Raw genomic sequence first — 21,737 nt, forward strand, 5'->3', positions numbered from 1 at the left:
GACACAGGCAATTAACAGATCATGTCAATGTCATGAGATAAGAGAATGTCATGATGAAGGGAAGCAGAGTGTCCGCAGAGATGGACAGCAGGGTCCTTACCTGAGCACCGATGCTTCAACTGAGTCATTAGGGTGAGTTGGACTTGGCTGGAGTCAGAAGGCAAGAGGGAACGTTCTGGCTCCACCATTAAACTAACAGGGTCTCATCAAGCCACTGGACCACTCTTCACTGGTCTCCTCAACTATAAAATAGAAATAATAATTCTAAACTGTCCTGTTAACCCAAAGGTTTGTCATGACATAACAAGATAACTTAAAAATATGAGCTAATATCATCATTACTATTACAATCTGTTGTTTTTTTAGGGGGAAAATATTATGTGATCTAATATCCTGCAGAGACTTTGGTGTCACGATCTCCCTGTTCTAATCATAGGACAAGAATTACAGTCAGGCCCTATATTTGGAAGGGCCATAGATGCCCTCTCTCTGCCCTCATGCCTGCCACATTGAACTATAAATCTAACTGTGTGTTGACACTTGAACTGAAGAAGACCATGAGAAAACAGCAACAAAATCCCATTCATTTCTTGAGCTCAGAAGTGAAATAACATATTGCTTTTTAATGGGGTTTTCCTTTCCTGCATGATACTCATTGAACAAGTAAAAGCCGTGTTGGAATATGTTTGCTTCCTGAAACATTTAAATGGAAAGTCAGACTGTCAAGTTTTCAGTCTAAACCAAACACCCCTACACTTAGTTGGAAGACCTACTTCTGGGCCTAGCCTTTCATGTGTGGGCCCACGGCTACATCTGACTGCTTCTCTTGGGTTGAAAGAAAGGTGGAAAAACAAACTCCCTGCCTCTCCCATGGGGTCCTGGTCCTTGAGCACCACATCAGCCTCAGACTCCTTCAGCACTTTCCCCCAGGGGGTACGGCTACTTTTGTATGTTGAGGTAGCTTGAGGTTGCCTCGGTTCTATTTTCTCTGAGTTTTTACTTTATATCTACTTTTTAGGTTTTGTTTTTCTCTGGCATATAAGACAGACAGCAATACCCCCGCTGAACTGAGTGATGTCCATGGATTTATGTTAGCTTCACTACCATTTATTGAGCATTTACTACTTTTCCAGGCATTAAATGCTGGAAAGGGAAAGTTGCCTCTAGTTGCCTCATCTGTAAAATGGGAGGAAGTAGTAGTTCCTACATACTAGTTTGCATAAAGTGAGCCATGTGGACTGCTCCCTGGACCCTCGGGATGCTCCATCAAAGTGACCCCCTGGTCATACCAGTAGTGATTACAGTAGCAGTGATTAGTGAGGCAGTTTCGACCTCAGGAACGGCACGATCTTAAGATAAAGACAGATATAAAAAGAGAATTGTTCTTTTTTTTTAATAGATCTTTATTGGATTATAATTGCTTCACAATACTGTGTTAGTTTCTGTTGTACACCAAAGTGAATCAGCCATATGCATACATATGTCCCCATATCCCCTCCCTCTTGCGTCTCCCTCCCACCCTCCCTATCCCACCCCTCTAGGTGGTCACAAAGCACCAAGCTGATCTCCCTGTGCTATGCGGCTGCTTCCCACTAGCTATCTGTTTTACCTTTGGTAGCGTATATATGTCGATGCTACTCTCACTTCGCCCCAGTTTCCCCCTCCCACCCCGTGTCCTCAAGTCCATTCTCTATGTCTATCTCTTTATTCCTGCCCTGCAACTAGAATCATCAGTACCATTTTTTTTTTTAGATTCCATATATATGCATTAGAATACGGTATATGTTTTTCTCTTTCTGACTTCAGAACTGTTCTTTTTAAAAATGAAATTATGATTACAAAAAATATGTTAAATTTAGATAATTTTAGAATAACAAAATGTATAATTAAGGAAATAACCACGTGAGGTTAACCAACCATGTGGACGTTCTGATGGCTCTTACTGCAATAGAGGATAAGGGTTAAGAGCAAGGGACTCTAGTTCCAAGTTCAAATCCCCTTTCTGCTATTTAGTAGTATGACTTTGGACAAGTTACTTAAACGCTTTGGGCTCCTATTCCCTGGTCCGTGAAATGGCGAGCTTAATAGTGCCTACCTGTTAATACAGATTAGCTTTTACAATACAGTGCCTACTTCAGACTAACACTTAATTTGTGTTCAAAACTGTTTTCTTTTCGTACTGTGTGTATATATATTCATCTTTAGGTTTACCCATGTTAATTAGAATCATACACATGTACTCTCTTTAAAAATAAGATTTTAGGGAATTCCCTGGCTGTCCTGTGGTTAGGACTCTGAGCTTTCACTGCCAAGGGTGCAGTTTCAATCACTGGTCGGGGAGCTAGGATCCCGCAAGCCGCACGGCCAAAAATAAAAATAAATAAATTAACAAAAATAAGACTTTAAATGGCTGCTATAATCATTCATGAAGATATAAGATCATTTATTTAACGAATCTGATATCGTTAAACACAAGTGACTTCTCGCTTTTGTTATTATAAACAACGCTTCTTTTGCGTTCTTATAATTGTCTTTTGCCTGCTTGCGATCATTACTTTGGATAATGTTTCGCGAAGTGGATTTGCTGGGTGAAAGAGCGTAAGTATCATTGTCTCTTGATACATATTGCCTACTGCCCCAGAAAACTTTATCAAATTACACTTTTACATAAATGTAACCTTTTCATGCATGTGGAAGACAGACGTGGGTGCATCCGCCTCAGAGGCAGCGATGCAGACAGCTCCCTGCAGCCCAGCTACTGCCCTCAGCTGTGAAATTCCCAGGCAGGAATTTCTACACAGGACATGTTATAAACATCATATTACAAACATCCCAAGCTCACTCCTTTGGAAGCAAATTATCGCTTCAGAGAATGTTGTTTATTTTATTACCTATTATCTATATAGGCGCTTATTATGTCATTTTTAAATTTTATGACTTGCACAGACACTGTGCTGGTGAACTGCTCTTATTCTAAGCAGTCAGGATGCACAAAGGGTTGGCATTTAGTATCTTACCCTCTGCCTTTGGTCCCTTTGCCACTGTTTTTACTGAGGGATATTTATAAAAAGAAAGACAAGAGGTTGAATGGCTGTAAGTGAACCTCCCTTTAAAAACTCATCTCGGGAAGGACAACCTGCCTCCTCCAAAGATTTCATTTGCTCTGGGTTCTGGGACTTTGTGTGACTGACACGACCTTTCCTTTTTCATCTTGATGGTGAAGCCCTTACTTTTGGTAGAGCGGCTGTTACTCTGAGTGAGATAATATAACCTTCGCGTTCAGTGAAAGCCAAGCACTCAGCACCTTCTAGTAAGACCTTAATGCTCTGCTTCCTTTGCGTTCCAACTTGCCAGTCCTCGTGGGACAAAGCTGATCTTTTCTGTACTTAGATAAGTAGCTCAGGTTACTGATGACATGTCGCAGGTATTTCCAACTAAGAAAAATTTTCTCCGAAGCTTTAGTAACAAATTTGTTAGTTCCCTTTTCTGCCGAAATGGCAAACCTTGAAGAGTTTCAGAAATGCGAACAGGCTTAGGGATGATAGCAATATTATGAAAATAGTAATAAGTAATATCCCTACAGCAAGCTCCTTAGTCCTTGGAATATCCATCACCAGCTCTGTTTCCCTCTCATCAGTCCAGGCATTGACAAAGCTTGTGAAATAATAGAAATGAAAGGCACTGTGATTTTGTATTTTCAATAGCATTTTCTTCTACCAGATTACGAAAGGCATACATGCCTGAGGCAGAGAACTTGGAAAATACAGAAAAGCCACCAAGAAAAATATCTCCCAAGTCATCATAATTTCACTGCACAAAAGTAATCATTGTTAACGTTTTGGTAAATGTTCTTAATTAAAGAGACTCTTAGAAGGTGCCTGGGTCCACCAGCACCTCTTCTCCACACCATCTTGCACCTTGTTTGGAAAATCTGGAGTGCTCCTAAATCATTCCAGGAAAATTATTAGTTTTCTCAAATATCTCTGGAGGCGAGGTTATTGGCAGTCATTTCTAGTTTCTCACAAACCTTGAAGTTAGGAAATTCTTTGTGTAGCCTTTCAGTACTGCCGGGAGTGAGGGGTATTTGGGTGCTTGTTCCAACTCTGCCCTTTATTTACCCACAGGGTGACCTCAGGCAAGTCCAGCCTTGCTGTTCTGTCTGAAGACCCTCCCAGCAGTAGCATCCAATAGCCCCAGTTCCTTAACCTCTCTGAGCCTCTGTTTCCCAACAAGTAAATTAATGACTGGATCAGTAGGGGGCCTTTTCACATTAAAAATTATTTACTTAAAGAATGTCTATATGTATAACTGAGTCACTTTGCTGCACAGCAGAGATCGGCACAACATTGTAAATCAACTAGCCTTCAATTTTAAAAATTAACAAAATTGTTTATTTATATGTAGAATTTATTTTTTAGAGCAGTTTTAGGTTCATAGCAAAGCTGAGGGAAAGGTACAGAGATTTTCCATGTAACCTGCCCCCCTCCACGCCACCCCCAGTCTCCCTCATTATCAAAATCCCACACCAGAGAGGTATATTTGTTAGAATCGATGAACTTAACGTTTAGATATCTTTATCACCTAAAGTTTATAGTTTACATTAAGGGTCACTCTTGATGTTGTACATTCTATGGGTTTTAAAAACTGTGAAATGACATGTATCCATCAGTATAGTATGTACAGAGGAGTTTCCACTCTGTATGTTATTTAGGACATTCTGCCCTAAAAATCCTTTGTGGTCTGACTATTCAACCCACCCATTTCCCTAACCCCTGAAAACCACTGGTATTTTTTTTTACTGTCTTCTTAGTTTTGTCTTTTCTAGAATGTCATGTAGTTGGAAACATATATTATGTAGTCTTTTCAGATTGGCTCCTTTCAGTCAGTAATATGAATGTAAGATTTTTCCATGTCTTCTGATGGCTTGATAGCTCGTTTCTTTTTTCCTTTTTTTTTTTTGGCTGCATTGGGTCTTCGTTGCTGTGAGCGGGCTTTCTCTAGCTGTGGTGAGTGGGGCCTACCCTTTGTGGCAGTGCACGGGCTTCTCATTGCGGTGGCTTCTCTTGTTGTGGAGCACAGGCTCTCGGTGCGCTGGCGTCAGTAGTTGCAGCATGCGGGCTTCAGAAGTTGTGGCGTCATTTCTTCCTAGCACTGAATAATATTCCATTGTCTGGAGGTACCAGAGTTTATCCATTCACCTACTATAGGACATCTTGCCTCCAAGTTTTGGCAGTTATGATTAATGGTGCTATAAGTATCCATGTGCAGGTTTTTGTGTGGACATAAATGTTCAACTCATTTGGGTAAATACCAAGGAGCATGATTGCTGGCTTATATAGAGGGTATGTTTAGTTTTGTAACAGTCTGCCGAACTGTCTTCCAAAGTGGCTACACCATTTTTCATTTCTACCGTCAATGAGTGAGAGTTCCTGTTGCTCCACATCCTTGCCAGCATTTGCTGATGTCAGTGTTTTAGATTTCGGCCATTTTAATAGACGTGTAGCAGTCTCTCATTGTTGTTCCAGTTTTCAGTTCTCTACTGACATATGATGTGAAGCATCTTTTCATATACTTATTTTCCATTTCTATATCTTCTTCGGTGAGGTGTCAGGTCTTTTGCCCATTTTTTAATCGGGTTGTTGGTTTTCTTTTTGTTGAGTTTCAAGTTCTTTGAATATTTTGCTAAGAGTCCTTTAGCAAAGGTGTCTTTTGCAAATATTTTCTCCCAGTCTGTGGCTTGACTTTGCATCGTCCCGAGATCAGTGCTTTTGAAATCTTCTGCTAGAGCCTCATGTTTCAGAAGGTGCCTCTGGTCACCAGAGGATGGGGACATGAGGCTGAGGAGGGGGGGCTGAGTGAGCAGGCTCCAGTCTCCCCCTCTCCCTTTCTCCCACTTTAATCAGAGAAGTTTGACTTCTTTCCGTTTATAAACTATGTGAATGTTTCACATGAAGTTCACTCTTTTAAAAGGATTTTGATTCTCAGAATGGTTTGAAAAACACTGAACTTAAATCCATAATTCTGGAATTCTGTGTCTCCTTTTTGCAATGTAATACGTCCTTTCCCAAGACTCTATTAAGGAGAAATGAGATAAGCCTGTCACAGTCATGTGATACTTTTTCACCACAATTTTTATCTACTGTAGAGCTCACTTGAAATGATGGAACTGATACATCTAAAGAATAGGTATCATCTGCATGTCCACTTATCTTTCTGAAATAGTCATTTTGGACACTAATTATCTTTTTCAAAATAATCAGCGAGACTATCAGCCATTTTGCCATTTTGATTTTCTATGTAGGAAAAAGGGGGAAAAAGTGTATATGAATCTTTGTGGTTCTGGAGATAAACATGCAAACCAGCACCAAGAAGGGGTGGACTTTACAGTCACACAAGAAGGTGTCACTTCACAGTGGCCAGCGTTGCTCATCACAGGGTTTTTAAATAGTGCTGTTCAACTCAGGATGATGTGAACATGTGCATTCAACCAACTATATATTCTTAGGTCGTATGTCATTTTTTCTGGCTTCGCAGTTAATTCAGATGAACGTTTAAGGATGTTTTGTAAACATCTGTATTCACACTAACTCAGTTTATTAACTAGGCAGAGGAGGGAGGGGCGTCCGGTTCATTATTTTGTTTATACATTGCCTATTCCACAGAGGATTAGAAATGGCTTACTAAATTTCATGTGATGCAAAGGGAGTAAGGCAGTAATTAACCCAATCTGAAAACAAGGAAAATAATGTGAAGAAAATAATAAATTCAGGAGTCAGATTAGCACACAGTAGTCCATCTGTACGGTTGCTAGGAGTGGGCCACAAATTTGGCTCTCAGTTTCCTTTGCTGGGCCAAAGCAAAGGGAACACATTCTATTATAAGCTCCACTGGCTTTTAATAAAAATAAAATAAAATAGACTAGTTGTTCCACATAAAATCTCTCCTTTAGGCACATCTCGACAAGGACTATTTCTCACAACCAGCACTCGATAAAGATTATGCAACTGAGAATTCGAGTGTTTTTTTTGTTTTGTTTTGTTTTTGTTTTTGTTTTTGCAGTACGCGGGCCTCTCACTGTTGTGGCCTCTCCCGTTGCGGAGCACAGGCTCCGGACACACAGGCTCAGCGGCCATGACTCACGGGCCCAGCCGCTCCGCGGCATGTGGGATCTTCCCGGACCGGGGCACGAACCCGTGTCCCCTGCATCGGCAGGCGGACTCTCAACCACTGCGCCACCAGGGAAGCCCAGAACTTGAGTGTTTTATTCTCTGATAAGAAAGTAGGGTGCAGATATTTGAGGTTGCCCGTTAAGGGAAGATCCATATATTTTGATAATCAGCTGGGCAGTTGTTAGGGATAAAGGCCTCCTATGAAAATTGTTAACTGTGTACAGGGTCTGATAGGATGAGCTTGAGCCCTGACCATTATACTGACAAGAGTGAAGGTCAGGGCTGGGCCAAGGCATTGAGACACAGTAGGATTCATAACGTGGAGCAGGAAGTATTCAAATGCTGTTTCATCTCATGATGTTCCGCATCAGGAGTCTAGTCTCCAACTTGCTGGTTCTGGGTCATTTCCTCCCTGAATGTCTGGCACAGATATCCAGGTGTGCTTTCTGTACTGCTGCTGTGTAATAAGTTACCCTAAAACTTAATGGCCAAAAGAAGAAAAAAAAGGTTTGGATTCTATTAATCACGGATTTGGATAGAGCACAGAGGGCATGGACTGTTTCTTCTCCACCATGTCTGGGGCCGCAGGTGAGGGTCATCCACTGGGAGTAATTTGATAGTCGTGGGCCAGAGACATCTTAAAGGACTTTATTCCCACGCCGACGATTGATGCTGGCTGTTGGCTGGGACATCAGCTGGAGCTGTCCACTGGGATGCTTATCTGTGGCCTTGGCTTCTTCACTACCTGTTGCACTGTACCCCTTACAAGGCGGTGAGGGCTCCAGAAGCAAGTGTCCCAGATGACAGGCAGAAGCTCTCTGCCTTGTATGACAGGCATGTCATACCTTAGAAGCCAGGTGGCGTCACTTCTATTCCATTCTGTTGATGGCAAGCAAGTTATGGGTCCACCCAGACTCAAGGGAGGGCCATAACCCGCACGTCTCCATGACAGGTCTGCCAAGATCACGTCGTAGAGACACATGTCGGATGGGAGATACTGTTGTGATCATTTTTGGAAAATAAATCTGCCCCAACCTGTGTAAAGAGCCACTCCCTGCTCTGCACTGTTGCTCCGTTGTCTTTGAAATGCCCCGTGAGAAAAGGTGAGATGCAGGGAAACAAATTCAGCCAGAATGTTTTAACCTGCCTTTTCTGGGAAAAAAGTGAAACCCTCAAGGCCTCCTGAGACCAGGCTAGCTCACCTGCACTAGGAGTTCCGCGTGGAACCTTGTGAACAAACCCCTTCGTATTACATGCGCTGCACATTTTCCATCACGTGTCTCTTCAGACTGTCTTCTTGACCTTCTTGACTGAAGAATAGGAAAATCAGAACCCTGGCTGTTTCTTAATATATTACAGACATAATTAACAAAAAGAAGGCTCCTGGGCTTCCCTGGTGGCGCAGTGGTTGAGAGTCCGCCTGCCGATGCAGGGGACACGGGTTCGTGCCCCGGTCCGGGAGGATCCCACATGCCGCGGAGCGGCTGGACCCGTGAGCCATGGCCGCTGAGCCTGTGCGTCCGGAGCCTGTGCTCCGCAACGGGAGAGGCCACAACAGTGAGAGGCCCGCGTACCGCAAAAAAAAAAGAAAAATCCTTCATTGTTTGGGACTGTCCCGCGCATTGTAGGACATCCAGCTCAGCCCTTCCCACTAAGTGGCTTCAGCGGCCACGAGCTGTCCAACACCCCACCAGGACCAGCAACCCCAGGAGGAGAAGCCACAGTCAGAGGTGAAGGCTAAAACGGACGCAGTGCTCATGAAACTCAGCCTTGAAGGCAGTTATGAGCGCACACCGTCTGGCTGTGGAAGCCATTCCCAGCGGCCCACCTTCAAGGCTGACCTGCCGATGAATCCCTGGGTCGTCCGTGAGCCAGATCCAGAAAGCAGCTCTCTTTTACTCCAGCTGAGCGGCAGCTTTCTGGCCTGGACCACTTACAGCCGTGGGTTTGAGGAGTTTTCTTCCCTCTCTTTTTCCTTTGAGTCATTCCCTCTGCTTTTCTGGTCAAGCTGCTATAGATGGAATGACTTTCCCAGGTTCCGTTGTCACATTCTTCCTTCTGGAAAAGACAAAAAAGAAAATGGCCTTACTTGAAACTTTGTCCTCAAGCATCTGGTGAGCCTCAGCCTTCCCCACTTCTCCGGGAGCAGTGAGGTGTGCCCCTCAGTGGAGCTCAGTGGCCGGGCGAGCAGGACCCTGGGCTGTGCTACTGTTTCCTCTGGACACAGTCACATGCACACATGCACTACCGTGTCCATATCTGCATTCTTCCAGCCTCCAGAAGACTCCATCATCTGGAGAAGTGATGAGGGGTAGCAAGGGTGTTCCTGTGGGATGGAGCAAAAAGGAGGAAAGAAGGAAGAGAGTGTCCAAGCAGAGAAAGAGAAGGAGGGAGAGAGCAAGGGCAACGGTCACTGAGAGCCAGAGAGGGAGAGAGGCTGACATCTCGTGTCTATGGGAGGCCCATGCAGTCCCACTCCCCGTTCTTTTCTGCCACCCACTTTCTCCATAGGCTCTTCCTAAAAGCTCCCAATGTTGGCTGCAAGATTCAGAATATGTAGAGGCTCAGATCTGCCAACAGCACTTCAAGACTGGATAATGACATACAGATTGTTTTTTTCCATCTTTGGGATTTGGAGCAGCCTAGGGAGTTGCAAAAGCCTGCCTTGTTGTAAGACTCTTTCTGAAGGCTCGCACTGTCTGATCACTGGCTCCGTGCTGCTGGGAACACTGGCGCAGCTGTCCAGGGTGGCAGGGACCACCTGGGATATGGAAATTACCGGGAACCCTGTTTGGCTTTTGCCAGAGCACCTGAAGCATTCTGGGAATTCGGATTTCTGTTGTTTCTCTCCACCGGCCCCTTAGGGGCAAAAGGCAGCAAACACGGACCACATGTTTTGCCAGAAAAGCCCCAAAGGAAGATGGCTGCAGTTGTCAATTATTGGCATTTCTACAGGACTGTATATTTATTTCGAAGTATATTTGCACGGCTAGGAAGCATCTCGCAAGGATGAGATGATAAGCTGTGTTGGTGCCAAAACAGGACTAGAAAAACAGGCTTGTTCTGAGAGTGGCTTGCATCCCGAGAGACAGTGTGAAGACAATCCTTCCTCCACAGGCAATAGCTGCTCTTAAGACATTAATGCTTAAAAGAAAATAAGGCCTGGAATCCCTATCTCGTGACACACCGTCCGCACACAGTAGGTTCTCAATGAGAGCATGCGGGAGGGGGGAGCCCACGGGAGGATGGGGAACCAGCGGCACAAGGGAAAACCACACTCCCCAGAGCCTGAGTGCCAAGGCTCTTACCTCCACAGGAGAGGGCAGAGTGCAACGCGGGCCCTCAGGACGTCCGTGATTCTGCACAGGGTGCCCTCACCCTGTGCACACACGTAGGTGCCGCTGAGCGTCACCTTCCCACGCGGGGACATGGAAGCTCCTTGGTTCTGTGGTTTCCACGAACAAGAATGGGATTATTGATGAACGAGGCCAGCATCCTGGGTGGTAACAAAAAAGGAATTTGGTAGAAAACACAGCATCCAAGTTGGATTAACTCAGTTCTGTGGCCTGGGCAGGTTCCCAGGACATCCAGCCAGACGCAGGGCCTCTGAGAGACGTGAGGCTAGAATGTGTGTGATGACATGAGGGCAGGGAGAGGCGTGGCCGTGGGGCTCTGGAGAGGCTGCCCCTGACCCCCCCAGCCCACTGGCATACACCTCCCTTGCCATCCGTTACCTCCCGGCCAACACCAAGGCCACTAGACATTTGCCCATTTTTCTAGTGGACACAGTCTTTATCAGAAGCCCACGTGGAACATAAGTAATCCAGCAATTTCTTTCTTATCCCACTGCCTGTCCGCTGCTTACTCATTCTGTGCTCAATTTCCTCTGTATCAGAGTGCCTCCGGGTATCAAAACTACATTATTCTATTCTACTGCCTGTAAGCCCAGAGCCTGACCATTCTGGTTCTGCTGTTGTTGTATTTGTTTTAAATATTAGCCCTTTTCCATTCCAGGCAATTACAACTGTATGTACTGTAAGTTCCTCTGTGTGGGTGTTTTCCCCATTCCCGACCTACAGGCTGCTGTGTGAGCAGTAACTCGTCACTGCGTTACAAGTACAAAGTCGGGGATTCATAAACTTGGGGGCCTTTAACTTGAAAATACCAGTGAGGATGGGGGGAGGGGAGGAGAAGAAATATACTTACGGGTGGGCCAGTGGGCTCATAAGACCAAAAAAAAATGTTGCTAAATAGACGTATATCTTGAGAAAAATACCGCGTCATCTGCGCCCTGCGAGATGATGCATTTGGGTAGGAGGAGCTGATTTCTGCAGTGTTTACTTGATAGAACAGCCATCGTTGTGGTCCCAAGACAAGAATACTCCATCCTGCCCTCCTTTTGCTTTCAGTACTTCTCACCTCTTAATCATTCACCTTCCTCTGCTCCTTGGGCTGAGCTCGCAACTTAAGTCAAAGAGTCAGGATTCTTTCAGTTGCAAGTGACAGAAACCCAACTAACACTATCTTAAGCAAACAGGGGATTTATGGATTCATGTGTTAGAAAGGACATTATGGAAGCTCTAAGGTCAAATGAAAAAAGTAAGAACCAGGACCTTATGACAGGAACCAGGATTTCTCCCTTCCCTCCCCTCCCCCCTCCTGCCTCCCCCACGTAACTATCACCTCTGCTGGTCGTCGCTGGGCTCCATTCTGCAGGGGGAGCTCCACGTACCTGGAAGATGGCGCTTACAGGTCCCACATTCTCATACTCCCAGTGCCTCCACCCTAGAGGAAGGAACTTCCGCCCACAACTTCCATATGCAAACTCAGAAAAAGCTTTGATTGTCTATCTCAGGGCTAATACTATCCAAAAGGATAGAGTGACCTGACTGTCTAATTTCAGCCTTGAGTCTACCTGTGGCCCCGAGAGCAGGATTTATTACCAGAAAAAAGGCAAGAGGGGAAAAAAAAAAAAAAAACATGCCTGGCAGTGAAATACAGCAGTTCCCGGGGGCCTCTCTACCCTCGCATCATAAACCTTTCAGCTGAGGATGAAAAGTACGAAGGCCCCACAGCTGGCCTGAACTGTAACAGCAAATTAAAAATTGCCTGTCAGTCACTTAGCAAATCACTTTTGCTCTCTCTGTGCACCTCACCGAGAGGTCACGTGTCTCTAACTTAGCGTCTCCGTTATAAAACCGGATGTAGAGTCAGCACACTGGCTCGTCCTCAACTCTGCTCCATCCTGTCGAGTTCGCTCAGCAGGTTAATGCAGCTCTCTGCCCTCCGCTTTCTTCATGTGAAAAGGAACAATAATGCCTCCTTCGTGGAGCTGTCATCAGCGTTAACAGGATAGCGTTGGTGACAGGCGTGTCAGAGGAGAGGTGGCTGGTGTCAACCACCATGGCCCCAAGGCGAACAGTGCCTTTCCAGGGAATCTTGATGACAAATCCTGGAAACTGGCTCCCACACAGGGGGCCACGTGAGTTTCCTAAACGTGTGCTCTCACCCACGTATATTCCTAAGGAATTTTGCATGGTTGCCTGGACCGAATAGATCCCGAACTTCCCCGTTGCCGGGCGGGGGCAGGGTGGGGGGAGGGGCACTGGTTCAGTCTTACGTCCCACGCACATGCCCAGCTTCCCGGACCTCATCCTCTTTGAGTTTCTCTCTCTCACTCTCTCTCTGCACATTCAGGAGTGTACACATTTCTGTCCAGCACCCTGAAGTCTCTGGAAGAGAAGGACCATATCCACCGTGTCCTGGACAAGATCACAGACACCTTGATCCATCTGATGGCCAAAGCGGGCCTGACTCTGCAGCAACAGCACCGGCGTCTGGCCCAGCTCCTCCTCATCCTCTCTCACATCAGGCACATGAGGTGAGGCGTCCTTGGGTTTCCCATGGGAGAGACGTAAAGCAGTCAAGCCCCCAACAATATGCTACGGCTGGCCCAGGAAGGGCTGACGTCTGAGAACAGATAACACACTGGGGACGGTTCCCGGCACATAGCATAAAGGCTGTGGGAGGATAGCAGAGGGAGGCAGTAACTCAGTCTGGGGTGTGGGCGGGTGTCAGAGAAGCCTGCAGAGAGATGATACTTTCGCTCAGTTTGGCGCATGCGCAAGATCCTAAGCCGGGGAAGAGTGTGCCGCGTGCAGCTCAGGGGAGGAGGGTCCCGTCTGGTTGTTCACTCGGCCCCAGCCAATCAGGGGAAGTCCGCGAGCACACTCGTCCTCGGAAAGCACTGCGCACATCCATTACTGTTCCTGTGTTGCACTCTCCTTACTTAACAAGTGAAAATTCTAAATGAGAGACTCTGGGTCCAAACACCTTGTGGATGGTCAACGTTGACTCCTCCATCCCTCTCAATCCATTCTGGTCACCCCCGTTGCCATTACCCTCGCCCAAGCCACCATCATCTCCTCCTGGATTTCTGCCCCAGCTGCCTAACCTGTCTCCCTGTCTTCAACTCAGAGCCTTTCTAATCCATTCTCCACAGTAGAGCCAGTGTGATCATTCTGATACCAAATCTTATCACATTGCTTTCCTACTTAAAGCCTTGAAATGGCTTCCCATTGCTTTTAGATGAAAGTATAAATCCATTTATTTTGCTTATATTCCTTCTTATGCTCTAGCCTTACTTAACTTTCAGGACTTCCTGGTAGTCTGGGCTGTAGCCCTAATCAGCTGTTCTCTGAGTCAAGGGGGACTTCCGCTGCAGGCTGCAGATGGGCTGCGCAGCTGTTTCCCTCCGCTGGGCTCACGCACACATTTGTGGGTCAGCTGATGGAAGCAGGGCACAGCTGGGAGACTCTGCATCTAGCTGCAGGCCTGAAGGTTGGCCAGGTGACTACCCCGTGTGCCTCTTGCCCTCCTTGTAGCCTCAGGAGAGCTGGGACATGTTCTCATATTGATGGCAGAGACACGAGAAAGTGAGTCTGTTTGGAGAAGTGCATTTTAATCTTTTAGTTAAGTCATGTCCACGAACATTCCATTGGCCAAGCAAGTCACATGATACAGCCCAAAGTCAAGGATCATGGACACATGGCACAGAGAGTGAATCTTCCTGAACGGTAAGCTAATCTATCATAGCTTAGATGTGACTCCCTGCAGGAAGCATCTCCTGACCCTTAACACCTAGGTGAGATTTATACCCTGTCCTTCCTCATTGTTACTGCTCATTTTTTATCTTTCAGCACCATTAGACTGTAAACTCTGTGAGGCAGTTATCACAACCCATTTTGCTTACTCTGTGTACCCAGCACCACCTAGCATAGGGCTTGGCACGTAGTAACTACTCAATAAATATTTTCTATAGAAGGACGATAGCAGAGGAAATAGAGTCTTTCTGTGCCAGAAGGTAAAAGTGGCCTTGTTTCCATTCTAAATGGCTGGCCAGAGGCTTAGTGGGTACCATTCCCGTGAACAGAACCCAGCCTGCAGGGAAGAGATGAAGAAAGTATCGGATTCTTTACTCCAGAAAGGCCACAACAGTGAGGTGAAGTGATGACACTCCTGCATGATGAAGTCTCTATGACCTTGGGCTTACACCAGAACCCCAGGAATGAAAAAGAGATTCTGTTTCTTAGTGGCTATGAGGGAAGGGCCAAGGTGTCTAGAAAGAGTTCGATTAATTTTTAAGGGGTCTTCAGACCTTGAGACTGAGTCAAATGGCAAGAAGTTCATCCCATCAAAGTCCCAGGTGCCTCCTTTTCTGGAGATAACTTTGCCAACTGTTAGCTTCTTGAGAAAATAAATGTATCTTTCGTTCTTTGTATGTCCCACAGTGCCGTATATGAAGTCTTACATGTCGTATATGCTCACAACATTATTACTGAGTGAATGAGTGAATAAATGAATGAATGAACAAATTACCTGAGGTTTTTCCTATGAATTTGAAATTCACAAATGATGGCTTTCACTTGCCAAAGTTGGGGAGAAAGTGACTGCAGTCTCTGTTCTTAGGGAGTCCCCAAGAATCCCTGTGTCACAGATGAAGGCCTCACATTGGCCAAGTTGAGTAGGTGACTGCATTTGGAGTACACATTTTCAGTCCTTTCCCATCCATTTCTTTTGATGAATATTACACATAGGGAAGAGGGGGATAGATCAGAATAACATAATCCCCTACCAAATTTCCTGACCGAGAGAGTAACCTTCCCCTTGAAGAAAATGTATTAGCTCTACTCCAAGCTAGGAATTTCACTGATGTAGAAACCATGTATCACAGATGAAGGGTCTTTTTTTGTTGGTAGGAATTGCTGGATTTTCAAATCCATTAACTGCTTGTCAGCATTAGCCAGCCTAATTAGTTAATACCAAGTATATTTGCACTGCACATACAGGCCTTGCTAGTTTTACTGGCAACACATGGCCAAGGGCCACGGCGGCAAGAGTTCCTGTTTGTATTGTGTGACGAGCTGGAGAGAAGTTGCTATTCTATTACAAGCTTTGAGCTTTCTCTCTCTCACTCTCACACACACACACCCACACCCACATACCAACAACAATATTATGGTGCCTCATTACAGCCAATCTGAATCACGGAACTCTGTTGTGTTAAGCTTGGCCCCAGCCATATGTTGTTATTCAGAGCATTTAACACCAGATTTCATCGGATGGTAAATGTGATTCATTAGGTTGCAAGAGGAAGACGGTGTCAGATCCAGGGGCATTCAACTTGAACAGCATTTTAAATTAAAACAAAAAGAAGAAAACAAAATCCCACTGGAAAACGTAATTTAGGTGGTTGTGTCATATGGCCCAAATCACTTTGATGCTATGTTTCCATGGCGCGTCTCCAGCTAGGGCTGACTTTCCCTACTGAAAATGCAAATATTTTTTAGGATGTTCTTGGTCTGTCTACTCATGATCCATGATTCTTTTTAAAGAAATGTCAATCTAGAGAATAGTTGTTTTTTTTTTTTCCCTGGTGGTAGTGTTGTGGGGACAGAGCAGAGATGTAGCTGGTGGAGGACGGGGCTGGGGGTCGGGGGAAGAGCGGTAAGAGGAGAAGCACCATTTACATGCATTTCCCTAGGTCCGTCCAGCCCATATTTTCTGAGCATTTACCAGTTCTTGCCACTGTTGGAGACCTACGGGATGGACAAATTGCAGCCCCTCACTGAACTTGCACAGTGTGTGTTGGGATGCAGGTTGGCAGTGTGTGTGTGTGTGTGTGTGTGTGTGTGTGTGTGTGTGTGCACATGCTTATGGAACAAGAATAAACATACATACAAGACATACATTCATAGGAGAAGGTCAGGTTGTCATAGTGCTGGGAGAAAAACAGTAACATGAAAGCCAACCGCTAAACCTGCAGGGTCTTGAGCCGAATGCCACTGGGGTCGTGGAAGACCTTTCAGAGCAGGTGGCATTCGAAGATCTGGGGGAAGTTCATGCAGGTGGGGGGACAGCAAGGGCAGATACCCTGAGTCTGGAAGTCTTGCTTTGTTTCTTTAGGGCCAGCATGAAAACTAGGGTGGTTAAAGGGAGTGGGTTAGGGAGAGGGGCAGGACAAGCCATGTCAGTTGGATCTTGCATAGCACGGACAGAAATTTAGATTTTATTCTGAGTTACACGGGAAGCAACTGAACAGTTTGAAGCAAGGGAACTTCTTGAACGGTTTATTGCACGTTTAAAAAGCTCTTTCCTGGAAATCTAAAAAAGAGGGGATATATGTATACGTAACTGATTCACTTTGCTGTACAGCAGAAACTAACACAGCATTGTAAAGCAACTGTACTCCAAGAAAAATTAATAAAAAATAAAGTAAAATAACAATTTAAAAATTAATTAATTAATTAAATTAAAAAATAAAAACTCTTTCCTACCTGGTAGCCTATCTCATCTGTTCTCTTTTTAGATGTAATTGTGATAGAGGGAAAGAAATTCACCTGCATAGTAAACCCTAAACTGGCTCTTTAAATAGGAAGAAAGGTTGGCATATCAGTGTCGCTGGGGTTTTTCTCACTTGCCCTTCCTCGGCATTTCAGCAGTCCTGGATCTGGGGATGGTCTAAAGCGGTCCTGTCTGTGTCTTCCCGCCCACAGTAACAAAGGCATGGAGCATCTGTACAGCATGAAGTGCAAGAATGTGGTGCCTCTCTATGACCTGCTGCTGGAGATGCTGGACGCCCACCGCCTGCACGCCCCAGCCAACTTCGGGAGCGCACCCACGGAGGCCGTGAACCAGAGCCAGCTGGCCACCGCCGGCTCAACTTTGTCACATTCCTTGCAAACGTATTACATCACGGGGGAGGCAGAGAATTTCCCCACCACAATCTGAGAGCTCCGCGGCTCCCCCAGGGCTCTGAGAATCCCTGTCGCACTTTATCCACATCGTGCATCACTCTAGCCGACTTCTGCCCCTGCACACACTCTGGCATGCACCCAGCGCTGGCTTTCTAATATGGGTGGCCATTCATTTGCTTGCTCAGTTCTAAGTGGCACACCTTCTTTTGGGAACAGCCAAAGGGATTATTCCAGGGCTACTTTCTTTGTTAACAGCTCTCTCTCTCTCCCTTTGCTACCTTACTCAGCATGAGGATTCCCTGAGCGTTTCATGACTGAGCTCCGTCTGCGAGCTGGGCTCAGATGACTGTGCACTTTAGCTACTTGTGACCCAAGGCCTGGAGAGTGGACATTTCACCTCCGTGAACGTGAAGCACTTTTTAATGGATCTGATTGAAGCGTAAGCCACAGGAAAGAATTGAAAGTGGCTCCTTTAATTGCTGACTTGGAGAAAGCTAGGTCCAGGGTTCATTATAACATCCTCTTGTATTCCTATAGTAACATATCATTTTAGTAAAGTCAGACCTTAAAGCTGCTGCTCTGTTGCATGGCTGTAGCAGAATATCTGGTGACTGTGCACCCACTTCCCCTATAGGAATACAAGACGCACACAGGGAAGGAAGAGCCCCTAACCGTCAACACTTTGTCAACTAAATACACTGCACCTTCAGATTTGCTGAATGCTTTACCATTAGCTTTTGAGAGCACTAGGTATAGGTCATGGGTTCCAATTCTTGCTTCCCATGGACCCATGGAAAACAGCAAGTTGATCCCAGTTAAGTCACCTCCACATACACCAGTTCCTTTGTGAGAGATAAGTTCTTGTTTTTTGGGTTTTTTTCCATTTTATAAAAGAAAGCCCTTACCCCCCAGAACTTGCAGTAAATGGGCTTCAGGACCTGTTCTGGTGTGATCTCACTCTTATCAGCAGAGGGCGCTCTGCTCGGCTCTTCCTGGTGTGTAACTTACAAGGTGAATTAGGGGTAGTGCCCAGGCTATGACCAAGGGCAGTTTAAATGAGCAGGCACCCTGGTGACACTTTTAGCCCTGGAGCAGTGGGCTTAATAGTAAACATGCATGATTCTTGCAGGTACTAGAGACCAAAGAGGAAAGCAGGGCAGAAACTGGATAAAACTGTGAGGCTCGGGGTGGCCCTACCACAGGCTGCAGCCACTTAGGAGTGCTACTGGCAGACCCCATACTGCACTGCGGGGCTGCCCTGGGGTCCATGGGGCAGTCCTTCTCTTCCTCATTTCCCCGCATGGCCCAGGTTGGAGGCACACTCTGGGCGGGGGAACAGGGCCAGGACTGAGCGCTCTGAACTCAGGCTGCCTGGGGCCTGGTCAGACCACGCCTGCCCTTGGTTGTTTAGAGCTCATCCAAAAATCAGGGTTTGGCCTTGAGGGAAAAACAAACAAACAAACTTCCCTAGAGTCTATTTCATTAACCTTCATGAGCCAAGAGGGCAAGACCAGAATTGGGCCATAGGAATCCTTAAATCTATAGGCTAAACAAGAGAGGCCTGCTCCAGCCACAGGGCAGATTTCCCTGGGTCTTTGCTTCTCTAAAGCAATTATGGATTATTTCCCCTTTTCAGCTAAAAAGAAAGTTTGGTTTCCTCTGGTGACCGCATCGTCTGTTAACTCAAACCCCAGTGATAGGCAATGCGTTAGCCAACAACCCAGCCAAACTTCTAGGGCTTCTCTTGGGATGCCTGTTTCAAAAGTGGATTTCATCCATTTCCAATGACCCAATCAGTGATCACCAAAGGACTGGGAACCTGGGAGGGCCAAGAAAAAAAAACAGTTGTTTTCACAAGTGCATCTAAATTGGGGGGCAATTTTATGTATCAGTATCTGCAGTAAGAATGTTTAGAACATAATTCTTCTGTTGTTTTTGTTTAAGAAGCACCTTATATAGTATAATATATATTTTTTTGAAATTGCAATGCTTGTTTGTCAGACAATTGAATGTAGTAATTCTGTTCTGGATTTAATTTGACTGGGTTAACATTCAAAACCAAGGAAAAATGTTTACTTTTTTTGTATTACTACCTTGTGATGTAGTCATTGATGCCTAAGGCCTGGTGATTATTCATTTAAATGAAGATCACATTTCATATCAACTTTTATATCCACAGTAGACAAAATAGCACTAATCCAGATGCCTATTGTTGGATCCTGAATGATAGACAATCATATGTAGCAGAGATTATGCCTGAAAAGGAAAATTATTCAGGGCAGCTAATTTTGCTTTACCAAAATATAAGTAGTAATATTTTTGGACAGTAGTGAATGGGTCAGTGGGTTCTTTTTAATGTTTATACTTAGATTTTCTTTTAAAAAAAATAAAAACAACAAAAAAAATTCTAGGACTATAGGTGATGTAATACCAGCTAAATCCAAACAATAATCCAGTGAAGGGTTTTACATTATTCATCTGAGATGTTTGTATTCATGTTAAGCTACTACTACGTTTGAAATGGGGCAGAGAACACCAGATGGTTGGTATGTTAGCCCGGGAGTTTCAAGTAATTTTTAAAGTCTCTTCTTATTTCAAGTGCCACTAATGGACAGCTGGTACTTTGCCGCTGACATTACTCTTGGGTGTAGGGAACATGCTGTATTCCCTCCCCCCGCTCTGAGACAATTTAAAGTTTGAAAGCCATGGTGGATCGGGGTGGGGTGGGTGGGTGAGGGTAGGGTGGGGACGTGGGTTTAGGAATTTGAAGAATGGGAAATATCATAATAAGAGTCTTGAAAGTATTTTGAAGCAGATCAATACTGGCACCTGGGGTATGCACCAGGGTTCAGTATTTCACTTGTGCCCTGTTAACCACAAATAAATAGCTGTATCTGACAGCCATTCAGATATAATGGCAGCTTGAGTTCTAGGGAAGAACTAGTGGCATCTGCAGTACAGTCCAAGGAATACCTAGTGGTCTGTGTTTCTTTTAGCCATTGCCTAGCTCCAGGCTTGCGGTAATGATTCTGCAATGCTGTCATGCAACAATCAGAGAGGCTAGTTCATCCAAAGAGAAGACCCTACGTAGGTTGCAAAATCCAGCCCCTAAGGAAGTGTAGTCGTTGATTAGATTTCCCTATTAACCTTACAACTATGTTTAACCATGCCATATCCTATGCCTTTTGGGGGCTGAACAAATAAGGGACTTACTGATAATTTACTTCTGATCCCATTAAGATGTTCTTGCGTTAAAATCTTATACACTGAAATGGCCGTTGATTTAGGCCACTGGTTCATGAAACCAATTCCAAATCCCTTCCCAACTCTGAGTTGGACTGTGGATACCGGGAGTGATCACTAGGACCACAGTAATGCCTGATATTCACAGGCAAATTTGCTTCAGGAAGCTGGTTATTGGAAAGACAAACAGAGTCATACATAGCTTCTGAGACAACCGTGATTCTCTTTGGTGCAAGTCTTGGGAGGATGATTCAGATGACACTGCACACCTCCGGGATGAACTCCCTGAACACTTACTCTCAGCTGGAGCAAATGACTTTAACTGTGGTCCCAAATATCCACCTTTTCATTAGTGTTATCTCTGTTTCTAACTGCAGTTCCTTTCCATTTGGATTAAAGTGAGTGTGGCCTCTTTCTAAGTCACTTAAAATTGTTTCCTAAGTACCTGCTGCCTCTATTAGGGTACTTCAATTTGCACTGTCTTTCAGAGATTCAAGAAAAATTTCTATTTTTTTTTTTTTGCATCCAAATGTGCCTGAACTTTTTAAATATGTAAATGCTGCCATGTTTCAAACCCATCTTCAGTGTGTTTTTACAGAGCTGTGTACCCTGGAAACCACATACAGCCCCATGAGCAGGTGCCTGAGGCACGGACCCCTTTGCATTCACAGAGAGGTCATTGGTCATAGAGACTTGAATTAATAAGTGACATTATGCCAGTTTATGTTCTCTCACAGCTTATAAACAATGCTTTTTGTGCACTACAAGTTCTTCAGTGTAGAGCTCTTGTTTTATGGGGAAAAGCTCAAATGCCGAATTGTGTGTGACGGATTAATATGCCCTTTCGCCGACGCATATACTATTATTGATGTGATTGTTTTGTTGCAGCTTTGCTTCGTTCAATGAAACACACTTGTAAACCTCTTTTGCACCTTAAAGAAAGTAAAGAATCCAGTGGGATGCTCAAGCACCTTAAACAATTTTCTCTACCTATTTGGTGTTCAAATAAAGACCTAAATGAAAGACGTTTGGTTTTTTTGTCAGCTCCCTTCTCGCTAGTGGTTCAGCA

The 21,737-nt window shown here is 45.0% G+C and overlaps 1 protein-coding gene across 1 annotated transcript in view; it reads left to right on the forward strand.

The window, feature by feature from the left end:
- The window catches only part of ESR1 (estrogen receptor 1), a 249,106-nt gene extending 229,011 nt beyond the window's left edge, over positions 1–20,095 (forward strand). Inside the window, exons 8-9 of the mRNA XM_082668953.1 lie at positions 12,867–13,050; positions 17,225–20,095. Of these exons, the coding sequence (XP_082525079.1) occupies positions 12,867–13,050; positions 17,225–17,459 (419 nt within the window). The 3' untranslated portion in view covers positions 17,460–20,095. The remainder of the gene's footprint in view (positions 1–12,866; positions 13,051–17,224) is intronic.
- Positions 20,096–21,737: the final 1,642 nt, after the last annotated feature.

Source organism: Grampus griseus, assembly GCF_964374135.1.
Source record: "Grampus griseus genome assembly, chromosome: 13".
NCBI lineage: Eukaryota > Metazoa > Chordata > Mammalia > Artiodactyla > Delphinidae > Grampus > Grampus griseus.